This window comes from Eleutherodactylus coqui, chromosome 3 (assembly GCF_035609145.1).
Source record: "Eleutherodactylus coqui strain aEleCoq1 chromosome 3, aEleCoq1.hap1, whole genome shotgun sequence".
NCBI lineage: Eukaryota > Metazoa > Chordata > Amphibia > Anura > Eleutherodactylidae > Eleutherodactylus > Eleutherodactylus coqui.
This window is the reverse complement of record NC_089839.1, coordinates 115,108,647-115,130,156: the sequence shown is the minus strand read 5'-3', so window position 1 is coordinate 115,130,156 and position 21,510 is coordinate 115,108,647. Positions and strand designations below refer to the sequence as shown.

General features: G+C 46.7%; 1 protein-coding gene across 4 annotated transcripts in view; it reads right to left on the bottom strand.

The window, feature by feature from the left end:
• WTAP (WT1 associated protein) overlaps positions 1–20,601 on the bottom strand; it is a 52,286-nt gene extending 31,685 nt beyond the window's left edge. For 2 of the 4 annotated variants that reach the window (XR_010791187.1, XM_066595979.1), the window contains exons 1-4: positions 20,371–20,601; positions 5,447–5,482; positions 5,299–5,354; positions 3,678–3,736 (exon numbers count right to left, since the gene is read on the bottom strand). Coding sequence is in view for 2 of the 4 variants with exons in the window: in XM_066595979.1 (XP_066452076.1) it covers positions 3,678–3,736; positions 5,299–5,354; positions 5,447–5,476 (145 nt within the window). In the remaining 2 variants the exon portion in view is untranslated. Of the gene's footprint in view, positions 1–1,566; positions 1,786–3,677; positions 3,737–5,298; positions 5,355–5,446; positions 5,483–20,370 lie in introns of those variants that run through there. The other 2 variants (XM_066595980.1, XM_066595981.1) reach the window with 2 other exon arrangements.
• Positions 20,602–21,510: the final 909 nt, after the last annotated feature.

Here is a 21,510-nt window from a genome sequence, read left to right as displayed (position 1 = left end):
AGAGGAGGCAACAGTAATGCGGTGCAGACAAGCAGCTGCTAGGAAGTGCCTGCTTTCCTGGAAACAAACATTAGCAGGTTCTGGTCTCTACTACTGTACCAGACAACAGTTTTAACATGGACCAGGTGATAACTGACATTCATGCCACCTTGTGTCACACGGTATTAGTGTAATATATCTCTATCGGAAGTATGGGGGGAGACATGGATTGGCCCATGTGAGTTAAAGGGAACGCCCACAGCTGGAGATAGGCTGCCGCAGGCATGGGGGCCTGCCGCTGTGGATATAGTAAGCTTCTGCGCTGCCACCGCTGCTGCAGCGGCTCTCTACAAGCTGCAAATGGGTGCCCCCGGGCAGCCGGCTTCTCCAGCCCCCTCTGGCCACCCACTAACGCATTCCACTGAAAGCGGCTCCAGCACTGCTGCTGCGGCCGCTCCTGGGCAGCCAGCTCCTTCAGCCACCTTGCTACCCATGAACACACGCCGCTGGAAGAGTCTCCTGTTCCTGGCCGGACAGCTCCTCCAGCCACCCCACCGCCGCTCCTCTGTCCTCACGGTGTTTGGCGCTGCAAGCTACCGGATGACCGCAGGAGCACCCATGCTGGCGGCAGCAACAATGTCTCCGGGACACAATCCACAGCTCAGGGCATTACCTGACTGTTTAGCACGACTAACCCATGTCTCCACCCACATTTCTGGTGGTGACATATATTACACCAATACCGTGTCACACATACATAAAACAAAATGCTTAATTCAGATGTATTTGTATAAGCAGATGATTTTGAAACCATACAAAATACACTTCATTCGAACTCTTAAATAGAAACATATACAGTTTATGCACCAAGAAAGCTACTTTTTGTATAAGAAAATAATGCACCCCGGCTGGTTTCACACCTGCTTTAGGGCTCAGTTCAGGGTTCCCATCCATTCTGCTCGTTTTTTTTTTTTTAAGTATTTTATTGAACATACCATACAGTATATGAATAGAAAACTTTGCATATATCATAAGTTTTTCAGGTTAAGGGAGAATTACACAGTTATGTTGTTACAACAGACTTATAAATACAATGTATTATCATGTTAGGTCAGTGTCAGCAGAGTTTGACAGTTGGCACCCAGATTACTGAGCAGCCCTAGATACAGTTCTGTTCAATAAACCTTAGAGGAAGTCTTGTGTGAAAATTGTGTCTGTCGAGCCATACCACCTCCCCAACACCTTGTGAAATTTCTCCAGGCATTTTCTATTTTATAGACTACTAGCTTACCCGTCGCGCATTGCTGCGAAGACAGACATACATGCATACATTCGTTTTTATATATCTAGATAACAACCAATCACAGCGCAGCTTTCAAGTTACCTCAGCGGTATAATATATAACAACCAATCACAGCACAGCAACTTTCATGTTACCTCAGTAGTATAATATATAGCAACCAATCGCAGCACAGGTTTCATGTTGCCTCAGCAGTATAATATATAGCAACCAATCACAGCACAGCTTTCATGTTACCTCAGCAGTATCAGAAATTGCAACCAATCACAGCACAGCTTTCATTTTACCTCAGCATTTTCAATATCCAGCAATTGTCTTGCGAAACATTCGGCGGATGCATCATTTTGTAGTTGAACACGCATCCCGTTGCTCGTAATGCCTTTTGCTGTTGTGCTTGAGATGGAAATCAAACGATCTTTGTCTGGGGGGGCATAACTGTCGACGATGCTCGCAGGATAGGTGTACTATGCCAGTCATCTTCCCGGAAGTGTACTCAACAACTTCCCAAAGTTTCATGGCGATTAGATGAATGGTGTAGTAGCGCAAAAAGGACAGACAGACATTCAGTATTTATTTATTTATATATTTATATATCTATGACATCAGGAAGTGAGAGAATTAGATTCCGTACGTAAAATTTGGACGTTAATTCTTTTGCGCTTAGAATTGAATAATCGAGTTGGGACCCATTAGCTTTTCCTATTTATGACAATCAATGCTCATGCCAAATTTCAAGTTTCTATGACATTGGGAAGTGAGAAAATTAGATTCCGTACGTAAAATTTGGACGCCAATTCTTTGGCGCTTAGAATTGAATAATCGAGCTGGGACCCATTAGCTTTTCCTATTTATGACATAATCAATGCTCGTGCCAAATTTCATGTTTCTATGACATTGGAAAGTGAGAGAATTAGATTCTGTACGTAAAATTTGGACGCTAATTCTTTGGCGCTTAGAATTGAATAATCAAGTTGGGACCTAGTAACTTTTCCTATTTATGACAATCAATGCTTGTGCCAAATTTCAAGTTTCTATGACATTGGGAAGCGAGAAAATTAGATTCCGTACGTAAAATTTGGACGCCAATTCTTTGGCGCTTAGAATTGAATGGTCGAGTTGGGACCCATTAGCTTTTCCTATTTATGACAATGAATGCTAATGCCAAATTTCATGTTTCTATGACATTGGAAAGTGAGAGAATTAGATTCCGTACGTAAAATTTGGATGCTAATTCTTTGGCGCTTAGAATTGAATAATCGAGTTGGGACCCATTAACTTTTCCTATTTATGACATAATCAATGCTTGTGCCAAATTTCAAGTTTCTATGACATTGGGAAGTGAGAAAATTAGTGGCAATGATGGAAATCGAACAATCTACGTGGGGGGGGGGGGGGGGCATAACTGTCGACGATGCTCGCACACGCGCCATTTATTATAGCATAAATGTACTATGCCTATAATCTTCCCAGGAGTGTACTCAACAACTTCCCAAAGTTTCATGGTGATCGGATGAATGGTGTAGTAGCGCATAAAGGACAAACAGACACACAGACATACATTAAATTTTATATATATATAGATGTTCTCATACGGAAAGGTGAAATTAACAATATTCTGCCACATTGAGAGTGTTGGGGGAACGTCTATCCATCCAGCGTAAAGCTATCGTTTTGCGGGCCAGGAACACCACCTTAGTAAGGAATATCCGATCGTGAAATTGCCAGTGTTCCTCATCCAAAATACCCAACAAGCATGTGATCGGGTCAAGCGGAATTGGCATCCCCATTAGCTGGCTTAGAAATTCTGTCACCTCCCTCCAGTATGCATAGATATCTGGGCAGCTCCATATTCAATGCTTAAAATTTGCTCCTCCTGCTCGGCATCGATGACATTGGTTGGTAGACACCCTCTTCATTTTATAAAGCCTAGTAGGTGTTAGATAGCACTTGGGAATCCTGGTAAAGCTGCTGGGGCAGTTCAAAGGAGGCTAGTACCCTGTCAATATACAGATGTTCCAATGTAGTAATTCCCAGGTTCACCCTTCACCTATTTATCTGGTAGATTCACAAGATGTGAGAGAGCCCTATTATTCCACACAGGGGTTTCTAAAGGGGTACCTACATATTGTGTCAGTGATTTACATGTCTGCCACACTCTAACCGCCACTTTATGAAACAAAAAAAAAGAAAATGAACCTGGCTTAACAGAAAGCCTTTCCATTTTTTGAATGGATTTTTTCCCCCGTTTTCTTTTTTTCAGTTTCTCTCCTTCAAAAACAAGCAAGACAGAAACCTTGAACTGACCCCAACACAGGTATGAGAGCAGCCTTACATGATGAATGATAAATATTAAAAACAAAAAAATTTAAGTTTAAATAATTTTGCGCAATACACTTACAATTCAGATCACTGTATTTGTTCTCAAGAGCTTGAACATAGGCTTCATATTGTTTCCACCTAAAACAAGATAATAAATGTTTGACCAAAATGCATAAACTAACTCAAAATTTCCTTTAGAATAAATATCTTGCCAACCTGAGTGAACGACTTGCAACAAAGATTTATTTTGGTTTCCATGTTAGTACAACTTAAGTCACATGTAAAAATGGAGTGCAAATGTATACACTTTTGCCCCCAAACTAACTCGCATTAGGCCCCTTGCACACGGGCAGAAATTCCACCGCGGAATTTCCCGCAGAATTTCTGACCCTGCCCGCCTGTATAGGATTGCATTACAAAACGCAATTCTATGCACGCAGCCGTGATTTGTCCGCATGAAAACACACGCAGAAAACAAACCGCGGCATGTCAGTAGTGACGAGCCGGCTCCGCTCTGTGCATGCGCCAGCTGTCCGGCAGCCGGCGCATAGCAGGAGACTGAAGACGCCGGGAGCAGGTGAGCCGCAGGTCTCTGCAGGGGCACGGGTCCGCATCCCGCTGCGGGAATTCTCACAGCAAGATCTGGTCTGGCCGTTTGCAGGCGGCCTTAGAGTTAACAGAACACATTTTGTATACACTGCACTGGCTACCCGTCAACTACAGAATACAATTTAAACTCACTACCTTCATCCAAAAAGCACTCCAGAGCGCAGTGCACCTACATTGCCTCCCTCATCTCAATCCATCACCCAGCCCGCACCCTCCGCTCCGCTAACGAAATCAGACCAAGTAGCCCTTTAATTCGAACCTCTCATGCCCGCTTCCAAAACTTCTCCAAAACAGCACTACGAAAAATTTCCAGGCAATCACTCAGCTTGGTGCTCTAAAAACGCACCTCTACAGGGAGACATACCGTATCCCTTAAACCAAACCCCTCTGTAACCCGCCTGATCACATGCTCCCTGTCATACCGACTGCAATTCCTGCTAGCCGTATTCAGCCGGCACCTGCAGTCATACCGATTCAGCCACTATACGGCCCAATTTGACTATTGTCTATGTGTATACCACCCCTCACTTTCCATACTGTGCACACCTCCAGCCCCTTTACCTTCTGTATCACCCCATTATTAGTATGTAAGCTCGTTTGACCAGAACCCTCACCCTTAGGCCGCCTGCACACGGGTGGAAATCCCGCGGCGGGATTTCCCCCACTGAAAGCCTGCATAGGAGTGCATTACAATATGCACTCCTATGCAGACGGCCGCGCGAAATCTCGCGCGGCAAACAAACCGCAGCATGTCCTATTTTTGTGCGGGGCTCGCAGAAACGTCACTCACCCGGCCGCCGCCTCTGGTCTGCGCATGCGCCGGCTGCCGGCACATGAAAGAGCTGGGGCCGCCGGGCGCGGGTGAGTACGCGCTCGTCTCTGCAGGCGCTCGGGTCGGGTCCCGCGGCGAGAATTCTCGCTGCCGGATCGGACCCACTCGTCTGCAGGCGGTCTTACTGTTTCCATCAATTGATTACTTCATGTAACCGTGGTCTTGTTTTTATTTCCCTTATCTTGTAAGCACTGCGGAATATGCTGGCGCTATATAAATAAAGATTATTATTGAATTATCACACTATGTTATGGTTTACCTTTGAAGGAGTTCTTCCCTTGGCAAGACTTTGAAATCTGCTTCACTAAGGCGAACCTGCACAAAGTCAAATGCACAGTATGAAATTTAGTACAAAAAAAAAAAAAAATATAGAGACACAATGCAACAGTTAAACATTTTTGACAAACCTTTTTCGGAAGTGGTTCTTCGTTGGTCATTGTAACCTGTGGAACAAGAGATTTTAAAATTACTTAAATATTACTTGAAGAAAAGCAATGTCATTAGAGGGAATGGAATAAACCTAAACATGGAAGTGATTGGGAACAAGTTAAAGGAGATAGAGGAAGCAATATACTTGGCCATTTTCGTCAATCCCATAGACATTAAATGGAGCTCCACACTGCAAGTGGAAAAACAGGGGGCATGGGACACCCATTTTAGTGATTGGTGGCAGGCCAAACAAGTGGGAGCACCAAGTCAGATACTTATCAAATATTCTGTGTATAGGAAAGAGACATCCATTGGGAATAGTGTGTGTCCTTTAACCTTTTCGCTGCCAAGGACTAATCTCATACGTCCTTAGGGCTCATGTCCACAGGGAAATTATATTTAGCAAATCCACGTGGGGGGAAAAAACCGCAAATCCGCTTCCCATAGGAATGCATTGACCATTCGCGGTTAATTAAATAGCCGCGGATGGCATTTTAAGTGATTTGAAGATTTCACGCGTGAGGAAAAAAAGGCGGCATGCTCCATTTCAACTCGGATCACGCATGCGGGAGCTCATATCTCAATTGATCTCCTGCATGAAAAAAAAAAAAAGACAATTATAGTGCATCCACAGCAGAAATTGCAGCAGAAATCCACGCTGGCCTGATTTTACCCATGGACATGAGGCCTTAAAAGGAGGAACTTTCAGTAACCAAGGATATTTGAGATAGTCGTTAGTAGCCAGGACCTATGTCTAGCTGTAGGGCAGTTAGAGCACAAATTTTAGGCTTTTAAGCCAAGAATGTTAAGGCTGGTTTAAACAACGATTCGTGCTCAAAAATCGCTCAAAGCCGTCTTTTGAGCAAGAATCGTTGGGTCTAACTGAACTGACATTGTGTAGTTTTCATTAACGAGTCGCTGATCGTTCTTTTTCAGCATACTGAAAGAGAACGATCAGCCTTATCAGGAATTCACAGCAGAATACCACTGATACTATGGTTCCAGCTGGCATCTCGCTCCGTGAAAACAGCCGGGGTATGAAGAACACAGCGGTCCAACTGTGTTCTGCATACCCCGCTCGGAGCGCTTAGCTGTATAAGAGCTGAGCGCTCCGAGAAGAGAACAGCTGGATGCAGAAGACAAGCGGCCCCGCTTGTCTTCTGCATACCCCACTCAGAGCGCTCAGCTGTATGACGGCCGTGCGCTTCGTGAACACATGACTATACAGAAGACAACGCTCCAGTTGTCTCCTGTATACCGCGCTCAAAGCGCAAAGTGATCACCTTGCCCTGTAAATGCACACAACGATTATTGCTCAAAAGAGGTCTTTTGAGTGAGAATCGTTGAGTCTCAACCAGGCATTAGATCCTGGTTTTGTTTTACAGCTCCCATCAGCACAGCCTGAGATAGAGAAGTGGGAGATAAAAGGAGAGCTGCATACATCTGCAGCCCTTACTCTTGGATGCGTTTGTACAGGCTCTTGGGCCACTCACACCGCCAAACTGAGCTGAACACCAGCACGTAGCAAATATGCAATGACATGGGTACTTGCTGTGGCACGTTTTCGCGCATAATATGTGCCAAGATAGTGCATGCTGCAAATTTTCGCTTCCTGTATTTCTAGTGCGGTGTTTGAAACAAAGTGCAAAGCTAACTTTACATACGCAAGCGCAATATGGGGACATGAATCCCGCCCCCATAATGCACTTCCCAACATGTGAAGTCCTGGTGGATGCGAGACGTTTCCATGGGAAAATAGCCTCGCATCACTATGGGGATGCAGGGATCCTCCGGCACGGCTGTCACAGCCATGACAGAGGATCACAGAGTTTCTGCCATTGCTTTCAATACGGCTGGCGCTGCTGCTACTGGACCCATTGAAAACAATGGAGCTCCGAGGTGAGATCATGTGACCAGATTGAACATGCCACGATTTGTTTCCTGGTGCCATCCGGGAAAATATCACTCATGTGTATGACCCCATTCAAAACAATGGGGTTCATATTTGTGCGTGTCGCAATGCACAAAGCTCACACAATTTTCTTGGCCGTGTGAAGCCAGCCTAAGAGAGATTACAAGAATCTTAACTTCAAAACAAGATCAAGTTTGATTCTCTGTCTACCACACAGCCTGGGATAGTACAAGTTGAAGACCCCACCCCAGTTCAGCTGGCTTTATATTCTTATATGTTATGGGGGGGGGGGGGGGGGTGGGTTATAATTTATTTTTAAACCAACCCCCACACCCCAAACTAATTGATATACTCCCAGTGCCACATCATATAACTTGTGACAGTACCAGGTCCTCTGGCACCACAGATGTCATATTTTGGGCCCCCGCCGCAGGGAACGCTCTCTATAGCGTTGCTATGGGGAGCGCAGCCCCCTGTCCACAAGCGGAGAATCATTGCGATTCTCCGCTCGTGGCCAGCAAATCACGGCATGCTGCGATTTGCCGCGACTCAGAGGTCAGCCTGTTAGGCCAGATAGGCTGACAGCAGAGATCCATCTGCCGGCTCCCGCGGTGGACCTCCGCCGCTAAATACTGCAATGCCCGTGGATAGGCAGCCTAAATATATTTTCTCTTTCCCATTGCCACCAACGTTTTGACGTTTGGAAAATATCTTTTAGCCTGATGTTAGCATTTTACTACAGTAAATATATTGCTAATTATTATAGACGAGTCAGACACTGAGGTCACTCACACATGGTGTCTGTAAAACGTCGCGATTTATCGACTGTTTTGTGTGCGATACACACAGGATAGAACCCATTGATTTCAATGGGTTTGTTCGCACTTCCGTATTTCGCGCACACATTTCGACCACGGAGGGGGGAAAAAACGCAGCATGCTCTACTTTTGTGCGCATTTTTGCGCCAAGTATGCCCATACAAGTTAATGATGGATCTGCAAATGTGCGCTCAATATGCAAGATGTGATGATACACTGCATATTCCAATGAAAAAAGATCTGGAACTTGGACTAATTAGTACATTTCAATCAGTGCATGTTTGCTGAACGCAAATTAAAGTGCCCTGCAGAAGGGAAAAGTACAGTAAAATACACTAATATGCGCACAGAAAAAAAAGCCTTGTTCAGTGTGCAAAAAAAGTTGGCCTGCAGCGCACGCAAATATGCATGCTCTCATGTGAAAGGGGCCTTAAAGGGGTTGTCTCGCGAAGTCAAGTGGGGTTATACACTTCTGTATGGCCATATTAATGCACTTTGTAATAGACATTGTGCATTAATTATGAGCCATACAGAAGTTATTCACTTACCTGCTCCGTTGCTAGCGTCCCCGTCTCCATGGCTCCGTCTAATTTCGGTGTCTTCTTGCTTTTTTAGACGCGCTTGCGCTGTGCGGTCTTCTCCCTTCGGCTCTGCTCGGCAGCATTGGCGTTTTGGCTCCGCCCCCTTGCACACATCATCGCGTAGCTCCGCCCCGTCACGTGTCGATTCCAGCCAATCAGGAGGTTGGAACCGGCACACGGCATGGGGCGGAGCTACGCGATGACGCATACAAGGGGGCGGAGCCAAAACGCCAATGCTGCCGAGCGGAGCCGAAGGGAGAAGGCCGCACAGCGCAAGCGCGTGTAAAAAAGCAAGAAGACACCAAAATTAGACGGAACCATGGCGACGGGGACGCTAGCAACGGAGCAGGTAAGTGAATAACTTCTGTATGGCTCATATTTAATGCACAATGTATATTACAAAGTGCATTAATATGGCCATACGGAAGTGTATAACCCCACTTGATTTCGCGAGACAACCCCTTTAAGGTACACTAACATGACTGAATCCTACAAGGAATTTTCTGAGTAGGTTCTGCCTCGAAAGCTGCATCATAAATCCGCAGAAATCGTTCGGGGGATATAAAGGTCACTGTCAGAATTTAAAGAGGCATTTAAAGGGTTAACAGTTCTAATCAGCAGTACAGCTGATTGGAGCTGTTGCAGCAAGGTGTTGGCAGTAAGAAACAGCCAGCACCCATGCTGCATGAAGTGAGATTGCTCAGCGATCCTTCTTCATACATACCCCGACGCTACAGAACGTAAATGTATGTCTTATAGCGTGAAGGGGTTAATGTGGATCCAAGGCAGATTTCACCCTTTCAATTGAAGGTGTGAAGTCTGCTGAGGAGCCGCATAAAAATCAGCGTTTAAAAACAAACAAACAAAAAAAAGAATGCAGCATGTTACTTGCATGCGGCAGCCCTATTCTCCATGGGTGTATATACTGTACATCACTGAACATATGCAATACATTGCATATATGCACCCTTTAATATGCAATGCTGCTAAGACAGCGGGAAATCCGCCCCCCCCCCCCCCCACCAATAAAATACATGGCATATGGCCGTGTGAATGAGCCCTTAACAAGTCTCCAGAAGTGATGAAGTAAAGCCCCTCGCCTGAAACCTAAGAGCGAGAGAGAAAAATACATATATAGCTATGTGTACACTGTCTCCATCCTACTTTATAAGCTTTCATCAATACAAGAGAGCTGTCAATAACACTCACCATCTAACCATGATGCTGACAAGCATCAGCACACTAGCAGCCACAGTAAAAACTTCACATAATACTTCTACTTGACCATGAGGCCACATGATAATCCAGGAATACTGTTAGAGTAGCGCCAACCTGCTGTTGCCATTGAAGAGCCTTTCTGTGCTGCTCCACCTCAATAAATGTTCCATGGTGGTCAGGTGGGCACACAGTCTGGCTTCTCTGCATTAACAGTCTCGCCCCCTCATTACTTGGTCTGCATGTTGTCGGACATAACAAAAGCAGCCGTTCATCCCACCAGGGATCCCTCCACATACCCAGTGGAGCAGGGAGAGAGGAGAGACCGAGAATGAAGCACCTTTTATAATTATCGTGCAAATTGCTTGCTAGATTGAGCAATTTGCACAATAATTGTGCTGCGTGAACGTATGCAGTGAAAAAAAACAATTAGTCAATGTTGGTCTGCCGCTGCATGGTACCGTGTAAACAGGCTGTTGTCCACCTGCATTCACTGGGCGTTAATTGCTCCGGTGTAAAAGTACAGGAGCCATCTGTGGTGGGATGGCTACCAGGCATGTCCAACAGTTGTCCTCTGTAATGCTTCCTTTAGGCAGAACACACATAGGCAGAAATTCCGTGGTGAGATTTCATGGAGAATTTTCACCGTTGCACGCTGCCATAGGATTGCATTAGTTTATGCAATCCTATGCAGACAGCCGCAATTTGACCTCATGAAAACTCGCGTGGTAACAATCGCAGCATGTCCCATTTCTGTGTGGGCCTCGTACGGATGCGCCGGCTCTGCACTGCGCATGTGCACCAGCCAGCACATCCACAGAGAGAAGACGCCGGCCAGGTAAGCCGCGGGTCATGGGTTGCATCCTGCTGTGAGAATTCTCGCAGTCGAAATCCGACTCTTCCGCCTGCATTTACCCTTACACAGGGACTTCAGATCAACCACTGCTGTCACCTCTAGATGTCAACACTCGTACAGAGCGTTTGGACAAGCAGAGAATACAGTGAAGTGTTGCCGACTTCTCACTTCATTGTATGTGAGGCGCAGAGCGGGAAGCATTTAGACGCAGCGAGGAAAGAATCAGCGAGGATTTTTACGCTGTTTGAAACGAAGCACCAAACGAGAAGTAAACGAGTGGTGCACGAGCGCTTTGGTTTTAGACAACCATTATCGTTCAAATGAATTTTGCGCAATAATCATCCCATATAAATGGCCCTAAAGGGCTTAAGTCATAATTCAGTTTCGTTGGTCAGTTTTTGGAGTAGAGAAACAGAATTAAAACAATAGTTTTTCCTTAATTGTTCTCAATGGGGTATTTAAAAAAAAAAAAAAAATTGGAAAATCAACAGGGAAAAAAAAAATCTGTTTAGTTTTGTTTTAATTCTGTTTCTTTGCTCCAAAAATTGAGCAGACGAATCGAACGACTGAAGCCCTAATGCAGACGTTAATTGAGCCTACGGCTGGGCTCGCACGGACCGGACTCCAGCTGACACTGCGTTTGGCGACTAATTGTATTACTGCATTGACAGTAATGGAGGCCACCCACATGAATGCCAAATGCTGCAATTTTTCTTCTGCTTGCGGAATCCGCAATTCGTATCCGCAAGAGAGAATCAAAAAGCGAAAATGCTTGCTTTTCAATGCCTGCTTTTCACCTCGGATCTCCCTCACGGACAGCGATCACGGAAATCTGCAATTCAAATCCGCCTGTGTGAGCCCAGCCTAAGAAGGCCTTGAACGACCATCTTAAGAGTGACACAATAGAAACAGCAGACAGCACTATTCTACCATGATTTCTGGAATATCTGCAGACGTATTTTTAGAAAGTGTTAATGCCAAAAAGGTTTATAATTGTAAGTTGGATTAAACTATAAATAATATTTTTGTGGGCCAACCCCTTTAGGTAGCACTGCTGCTTATACAAGGGGCAGAAAACTGTTTGAACATAGATTATATCTACAAGACAAATAAGGCCACTCACACAGAGTGTGTTTTACGCGAGTAGCGTGGTGTTCAAGCGCCACACTAACCACAGTACAGTGCCGGCATTGATTTCAATGGGGCCTCGCAGACATGCGCTCGAATGCAATGTTCCTAACGCCGCGGTTTTTCCAGCGCTGTCTGTTTTATTTTAACGCATCTCATCACCCATCACAATGATGGGACGCATTAAAAGCGCTGTCAAACACTGACAAAATCACCGCCAAAAGAAAATCGCAGTCAAAACACTGCGATTTCGAGTGGCGTTTTCTGAACACGTGTGTGAGTGACCCAAGACCTCCAAGTAGATCTTCACAACCTAGTTCAGGATTAGCGGGAACTTTTAAAAACTTCAGGCTGGTACAGATGTAAAGACTTGATGCACATGAGGCATATATTATAACATAACTTGGGGCTCATTCACACGACTGATTGCACCACATATTGTGTACATTAATTTTCATTGGCGTGTAAACACTGCGTGTAGAAAAGGATTGCTGTATGCTCTATTTCACCGAGAACCATGCAGGGACAGCCCAATACTTTTGTATGGGTAGCATATGCAACACAGTCTACACACTATACATTGCGTATGGGTAACGATACATATGCAACGCCATGCCACTACAAGTCAGAGCAGGGAATTAAAAAAAAAAACAAACATGACAAGTCACACTGCGCATGACGGCGTGCGCATGATACTCCATCATGCTCAGTGCACTCCCTGTCACATGCGGCAATAGTCGGCTCACACAGGGCAGGCGGGGTTTTACGCACACGGTCATGTAAATGAGCGTTTAGGCTGCATTACCACATAGCACTTGTAGCATTCAGATGTGCAATTAACGCACGTCAAAAATGCCAATACACTGTTGGAAAACCGCATGTGTCTTACTACAAAATGCCGCCGTTTTCTGCCAATTGGTTTCTACAGGTGAAACACATTGAAATCCCGCCCTTCACCTATCAGCAGACAGTCGTGTTGCAGGGCCACAACGTTCTGCAGCAAAAGGCATGCGGTTTACTAACAGCGATTCTGAACCGCAATTAACAAGCACATCAAAAAAGCCACAGAAGAGCTATACTCACAGACTAAAGGCCCAATGGCCACGGGCGTGTATGCACTGCAGGATCCAGGGCGGGCGGTCGCCTCTGGATCCCGCAGCAAATACTGCCTATAGATATACTATGCAAAATGCTTTTCAATGCCCATGAGCGGAAATTAACTGTGATGAGAGAGAGAAGGGAGAGAAATCGCAGCATGTCCTACTCTAGTCCGAGCCTCGCACTATTGCAGACAATGGAAGCCGTCCGTCTCACGGCGATTTACTGCGGATCTGCATCACCGGCGATGTGTCACTCTCACACTGCACATGTGTGGCAGCGCGCCAGCCAGCACATAAAAGACGACATCTGACAGGTACGCGGTGGTCACAGGGTCTGATTCCACTGCGAGATCTTGCAGTTGGAATCAGACCCAGCCACGTGCATTCAGCCTTAATCGCCTCGCGTAAAGGTACCTCATAAACCGAATTCTCGCTGGAAACATCGAATTTGGGCGATAATCGGCCCATGTACATGCAGCCACAACAGGGTACTGAGCTAGAAAGTGCTCACTTGTTGGAAGTCGCTTGGCGTTTATCAATACTAAAAACTTAGTGACTGTTGGGCCGTGTAAACAGGAGCCGCTCAATGTTTGAGCAAATCCTGGTTACTGTGAATGGAGGCGGGCGGCTGCAACAATCCCACGCTGCCCCTCCACCATTCACTTTAATGTAACACATAGGAGAAATAGTCGTGTGGTAGACGGTGGGATGGCTGTAGGGCATTTAAGCGCTTATGTCGTCCCGTGTAAAGATACCCTTAGACAAAGTCAAACATCTCATTTAATATTTTATCATTTCTGATAAATTGACCGTGGACAACAACCCTGGCTACTACATTTGGTTGGGCGGTCTTAATCACCATTATGGCCATGTTAAACTTCCTATATTAAGAGTTAGACTAATTCTACATAAAAAGTTGACCAACATTATAAAATCATAAAACTGAACCAGTTCTCCGTTACATTCACAAAGCTGCATGATCCAAAGCGGACATTTCCCAGCATTCTTTGCTGGTTCAAAGGCTGCACAGAGCTTACTCTAGTAATCCACATTAAAAGACAGCTTTACATCCAACACTGTACAATACCGCAGCCGTCTCGTCACATAATGGGAGCTCACTAATTTTTAAAGGGTTATACATTCTAAAGTTATTCCCAATCCACGGGATAACTTTATGACCGTCAGGGGTCCCCACACAAATGGAGCAGGGAACACACATGCACACTGCTAATCCATTTCTTCCACAGTGCCAGGCGCTCAGCAATCTCTGAAGCAGTCAGTGCAATTAATGGAGCGAAGTTCCATTCACACATTGATCTTCAGGACCCTCAGTATTAGTCAGGATCCCAGCGGTCAAACCCCCACCGATCAGTTATTCCCTATCCTGTGGGTAGATGATACCCTTATCTTCTGGCACGACCCCTCTAAGGATCTACCATTTAATAAGTTTGCTGACTATTCCCACATTTAGGCTAGGGCTGCTTGGTGATTTTGGTTGTTTAACATCAAGTCTCTAACAAGCCATGAAATAAAAAATGTGAGAGATTTGGCTGCGGTTCGCTGTTGCACAACTATTTAGCAGCTGTGATTTTACTGTTTTGCAAAATTACAGATACGTCACAAGTGAGTCACACGACTTCCATCGATGTCTATGCTGGCCAAGTTAAGTGCATTCGGCAATCAAAAATCCAACAGGTTTAGATTTTTATGTACCTGATCAGGTGCAGTAAATGTCCTATTGGGGGTCTCTATGTTGGGGAAGCAGAGCAAAAACTTAAAGCAAGGATGAGGTGGCACCACCACACAACCCGTTTAAAACCAGGTACAGTAAATATATAGCACCTGGTCCCAGGCTTTAAGCCCAGCTGTATGTAAAATTACAGCAGAGGTTTAAGCCTCCTGTCCCTGCAATCAGAGGCAGGACAGGTTGTCAGCTGTTAGCAACAGCAGATAACCCGTGGAGGGGGGCAGAAGGGTTCTTTTTTTTTTTTTTTAACTTCACATGACCCTGCTACAGAAGAGCTACAGGGTCCCAGAAGACCCTGATCACCTCTGCCAGTGACTATTGTCACTACAGGGGATGTTTTTTCCTGTAACTGGGGCTCCTATGGATGCCCCCGCTACAGTGGAAAAGCGTCAAGTAAGAACCATGTGAATGTCCCCTAGAAGGTCTTATATGACATCATGGGGAACATAGATAGTAGAAAACATAATTATATACATCAGTAAATAAAAATTACAGAATACAGCAACATAGACATAAGAAAATAACCCAAAGCCGACGCCAACCAAAACAGTCGCCGCATGCGACCTGTAAACTAAAACCATACATACCATATATCAAAACGTCCGAAAAACAATGAGGAACCTGGTCCCATACTTTGTTTTAGTGTAAATATACTAATTACAAAAAACCAAAAACTATAAATGCTCAATAAAAAAAAATTCAAGCTTTTTACCCCTAATAAAAAAGGGGAAGAGTGTCCGTGAAAAAAATATTTAAAAAATAGCCCTATGTGTCACGGAAAAAGACAAAACAAACAAAAAAAAAAAAAACACAGCAAAAATAATTTGGCTGAAGGCCAAAAAAAAATACAGTAGGGCAGTAAAACTACCACATGGTTAAAATCCCTAAAAAGTGTCTGTTCTTTAAGGTACAAAACACCCTGGTCATTAAGGGGTTAAAGAGAGAACGACAAAATTACCTGTGGCGGAAGATATCTCTAGCTACGGACACAACATAGAACACACGGTAGTTATTAAAAAAGGCAATTTCAAATCTCTACGTCACAGAAAAATTTGGGAGTACGAATTTCTTGTGAATGTCTACACCAGTGGACAATATGAAAAATCTGTAGCAGAGATAACATGCTGGTGACCCCCTAACACAAACAGACTAGACAACTTTCACATCCCTTATCAACGGGCCATCATTGTATTTATGCCTCTACCCATCTTGTAGTGGTATCATTTTAAGTGCACATTAATCACACCTGATCTGTGCCTGTTCATACGTATGTACTAGCTGATATACCCGGCTTCGCCCGTCTCCATGGCTCCGTCTAACTTCAGCGTCTAATCGCCCGATTAGACGCGCTTGCGCAGAAGGGTCTTCTGCCATCGGGTCTGTTCGGCAGCAGCGGCGTTCTGGCTCCGCCCCCCTCTACGCGTCATTGCGTAGCTCCGCTCCGTCACGAGTGCCGATTCCAGCCTCCTGATTGGCTGGAATCGGCACACGGGGCGGAGCTACACGATGACACGTACAAGGGGGCGGAGCCAGAACGCCGCTGCTGTCGAACAGACCCGATGGCAGAAGACCCTTCTGCGCAAGCGCGCCTAATCGGGCGATTAGACGCTGAAGTTAGACAGAGCCATGGAGACGCCAGCGCAGGGAAGGTAAGTGAATAACTTCTGTATGGCTCATATTTAATGCACGATGTATATTACAAAGTGCATTAATATGGCCATACAGAAGTATATAACCCCACTTGCTTTCGCGAGACAACCCCTTTAAGCGATCATCTTGAGCTGTAAAAGACAACGATGATCGCTCAAAAGTCCTTGAGCGACATCTTTTGAGCGATTATCATTGTGTCTAAATGGGCCTTAAAGCAACACATTAAGTTATAAAAGATAATCTGCTTTTAAAGTTGTCTAACCATGAAGTGGTGTACAAAAGGAATACTACACCACCTTTCCGAATACCCCTCTAATTATTCCGATCTATGGTCCATTGTAAAAGGTTCTGCCAGGATTACCTTTCATGTGAACCATGGTGTGACACCTCCTTTCAGACATGCAGCATCTTGCAATAGTGTCATCTTACACTATGAAAGCCGCCCGCAGAGTACATTCACACGCCGTGCTTGAGAACCACATTAAAAGGTGTATGAGAACTGCATGCAATTATATCGCGGGTCACACAGGTTTTAAATGGGGAAACATTTGAAATGTTTCACCTGTGAAATCCCACGACCAACAGCAGCAAAGAGGCATGTGAGGCGGCTCTCAGCCCTGCGTTAGGGCTAATGCCAACGGACGGATATCTGCCGCATTTCCCGCAGACATTAGGTTCTACTGAACCGAATAGCTTTTCTGCCAGCCAACGCCGACGTGCGGAATTTTACCACGGATTTCCACAGCTGGAAATAAATCGCGGCATGTTCTATTTTCCGCTACTGGAGCTCTCCATTAATATAGTATTAATGGAGACCACGGAAAAACATAGGTTTTTCCGCGATCACCAGCAGGAGCGTTTTGTTTACCAACACAGTACTCCCACAGCGTAAATCCGTGGGCGTATCTCAGGACGGTCGTGATCATGAGGCCTTAGGGTCAGTTCTGGGATTCAATCTCTGCTCCATTTTTGGAGGAGAGAGAAACTGAAATCAGTGGAGAAGAAAGTATTTTTATATCCATTTTTATTTCAAAAGATATAAGAAGGAAAGCAAGAAAGACCAGCACCACACACAAAGCAGAAGGAAGCGCTTCAGTTTGCTATCATTCTGTCAGGTTTATGGGGTTTTTTGGACGGGGAAAAGAAAAAGCACAGTCTATGTTATTTTTCTGTCCAAGAAAAAAAAATGGAGACCTGTAAGAACGAAGGCAAACTGTTTTTTTTTTTTTTTTAATTTTAAACCCCATTAATAGACGGGGGGAAAAAAATTCTGTTTTATTTTCGCTTCTCTCCTCCAAAACCAGAGCAAACAAAGAAACCCTCAACTGACCTTAACGCAGGTGTGAGAGCAGCCTAAGGCCCCCTGCACACGAACGGAATTTCCTATGCAGACGGCCGCCATTTGGCCGCGTGAAATATCGCGCAGCAAACAAATTGCGGCGTGCTCTATTTCTGTGCGGGGTTCGCAGAAATGTCACTCACCTGCCACCGGCTCCGGTCTGCGCATGCGCCGGCTGCCGGTCAAGCCGGCACATCAAACAGCCGGATCCGACCCGCTCATCTGCAGGCGGCCTAAGGATGCATGACCATGAATCTGGTGCAAGTTTCAGACGGCGAGAGGTGCTCGAATATGAACCCCATTTTTTGGAGTCATACACATGTGTTTTTTCTTCTCAGAGTGATGCAGTGAGATACAAAAAGGTCTGCAGGTCCTTTTTTTCCTCGAATTGTTTTTAAAGGGGGGTATTAGTGTATCTTGACGCCACCACAAGTAGAGGTGGCGTCCAGACACGGGGTTTGACAGGGCGGTGACGCTCCCTTTTTTTTGATTGGCTGCACAGCAATTATGGCTTCCTCCTACTCACAGGGCCTGCTTCTTGTCCCAGTGAGTGTAGGCGCTGAACTTCAACACTGCTGGGAGGGCGCCGATGCCTACTGTTACAGCAAAGCCAGGAGCTGTCAGTAGCGCTGCCCCCAGCTTTAGCTGTCAGCAGGAGGAACGGTCGGTAGGGATACTGACAGCGCCCACCCCTACTAGCAAGCGGAGGTAAAATCACCGGCAGGAGCTGTAATTAGCCTGTGCACCGGCAGTAGCTGTAAGGAGGAGGAGGATGTGCCAGCATGGAGAGTGACAGCAGCCCCACTACTACCAAGTGGAGCTAACATCGGCAGCTGGAGCAGGATCTGTCAGCAGTGCGGCTAACGGCAGGAGCTATATGGAGGAGGAAGGTCCACCAGGCAGATTGACAGTGGCGCCCATACAATCAATCCGAGGCGACAGCGGCGGCAGGAGCTGTCAGCAGCGCAGACGACCAGCAGCTGTAAGCATTACCAAGGGGCGGCAGGGAGAGTGACAGCAGCCCCGCTACAAGGCAGCGGAGGACATCCGCTTCATCACTGCTGGCGCGTCAGCTACTGTGACATCGGGGCCAGAGGCAGGACCTGTGAGTTCGAACTAAGGCAGAATGCCATGCAGCCAATCACAAAAAGGGGGCGTCATCGCACCGTCAAACCCCCTGTATCTTCACACCACCTCTACTTCCGGTGACGTCAAGATACCCTCAGGCCTCCTTCACATGGGCGACGCCACATCGCAGCGAAAAAAAATCACAGCGATATTGCATCGCTGCACCGTACGATATCGCTGCAATTTTCTCGCAGCAATACCGCGATTTTGTAACGCTACAAAGTCGCATGTGACGCTACAAAATCACGCATCTTTATAGCATTTGCTACTGTCAAAATTGCATCGCATGCAAACCGTGTTTTCATGCTATGCGATGCAACAGAGAGGAAGGCTCCATAGAGAAACATGGGCTACAAAACCTCACATGTCGCGGGTATATCGCCGGACCTGCGAGGTTTGTGTGTCGTTTTGTAGCATGCTAGAAAACATCTCATGTGTGAAGGAACCCATAGGAAACCATGGGCTTCTCATACATGCGATCTGTAGCATCATAGCAATGCTACAAAAATCGCGCAACTTTGTCGCCCGTGTGAAGGAGGCCTTATACTCAATGGTATAACAGTCAACCATCACAGGCCGAAAGTGGGAAAACAAGTGCTGGATGAGCGCAATTTCCCAGAAGTGTTGGAAGGCATAAAAAGCACCTCACATCTAGTTCAGTTTCCAACTCCGCTCCCTTTTTACAGGACAGAAACAGAGAAAAATGATCTTATTTTACCCCAAACAATGGCGTTTCAACAACTGAAAGGCTTGTTTGCTTCCGTTCTGTCAGTTTTAAGTTTTGCTTTTCTGGATGGGAATAGCGCAGTTTGTTTTGTTTTGCGCTTAAAAAAAAAACAAAAACTAATGGGACTGAAGCCTCTTCATTTTTTTATTTTGAAACCCATACCAAAAAAAAAACAAATGGGGATTCGGTTTATTTTCCCTTCTTTCTGCTCCATTTTTGGGAACCCCGAACTGACCCTAACGCAGGTGTGAACGCCGCCCAACTACAACATTAACGTAAGGACGGCGCCTCCGGACGGACACGGGGATCTACAAACATCACGTCTGCATAGGAGCAGAATCTCGGCCTCACTGCTTCCAGGACCACCATGTCCGCAGCCCCCATAATGAATGCCCCTCATGTAAAGCAGTCTGCAGCACCGGGGACCCCCGAGAGACCACCTACTGTGCAAGAAACCCCTAATGCGGATTACCGGGGGAGCGGCCAGCAGCTTCCCGCCCTTTCCTCCCCCCTCACAGGCGCCATGCTCACTACTCCTAGCCAGGGCTAGGGCCGTCAAGGCCGCGAAACCTTCAGCTCCGCCATCTTTAACACTCAGACATGACAAACAACAAACTCCCGGCCCCCAGACCGAGCCGGCAGCCGACCCCCGGTGTGACCCCCCCGGCTCCCCTCACATGAGCGACAAGTATGGCGCTTACCTACAGCGGGAGCTGCGCGGTCCGGGCGGCTCCTGCTGTCTTTACCGCCCGCTCAGGAAAGTTAATGACGAGCGCTAAATCGTCGTCGCTGTCCGTCTCGGTGGCGCTAAGCCTCCCCGTGTATGGCGGCGGTCCCGGGCGGATCTCACACTCCGTTTTCCGCTCTCGCCTGTCCTCCTTTTTCTCTCCCTCTCGGCGCTCCTGCTTCTCTGTAGCGAATCCGACACAAAATGGCGCCGAAGGAGGAGGAAATGAATCTCCAACCAGCCTCCATGTTACACAGTGACACACCCCCGGCCCCTCACAAACACGGCTTGTTGCCGGAACGGCGGCCAAATCCTCAAGGTCTTGGGCGAAGAAGACCTGACAGACATTGCGTCGTTTTGTGTGGAAAATCGTAGAGGAAGGTGGATTGTGCGCGGGCTGCGGGCTGTACCTGGGCTGCTGGGGGTCACTAGTGACATTACTGTACGGGGCTGCGGGCTGTACCTGGGCTGCTGGGGGTCACTAGTGACATTACTGTACGGGGCTGCGGGCTGTACCTGGGCTGCTGGGGGTCACTAGTGACATTACTGTACGGGGCTGCGGGCTGTACCTGGGCTGCTGGGGGTCACTAGTGACATTACTGTACGGGGTTGCGGGCTGTACCTGGGCTGCTGGGGGGTCACTAGTGACATTACTGTACGGGGCTGCGGGCTGTACCTGGGCTGCTGGGGGTCACTAGTGACATTACTGTACGGGGCTGCGGGCTGTACCTGGGCTGCTGGGGGTCACTAGTGACATTACTGTACGGGACTGCGGGCTGTACCTGGGCTGCTGGGGGGTTACTAGTGACATTACTGTACGGGGCTGCGGGCTGTACCTGGGCTGCTGGGGGTCACTAGTGACATTACTGTACGGGACTGCGGGCTGTACCTGGGCTGCTGGGGGTCACTAGTGACATTACTGTACGGGGCTGCGGGCTGTACCTGGGCTGCTGGGGGTCACTAGTGACATTACTTTACAGGACTGCGGGCTGTACCTGGGCAGCTGGGGGTCACTAGTGACATTACTTTACAGGACTGCGGGCTGTGCCTGGGCTGCTGGGGGTCACTAATGACATTACTGTACGGGGCTGCGGGCTGTACCTGGGCTGCTGGG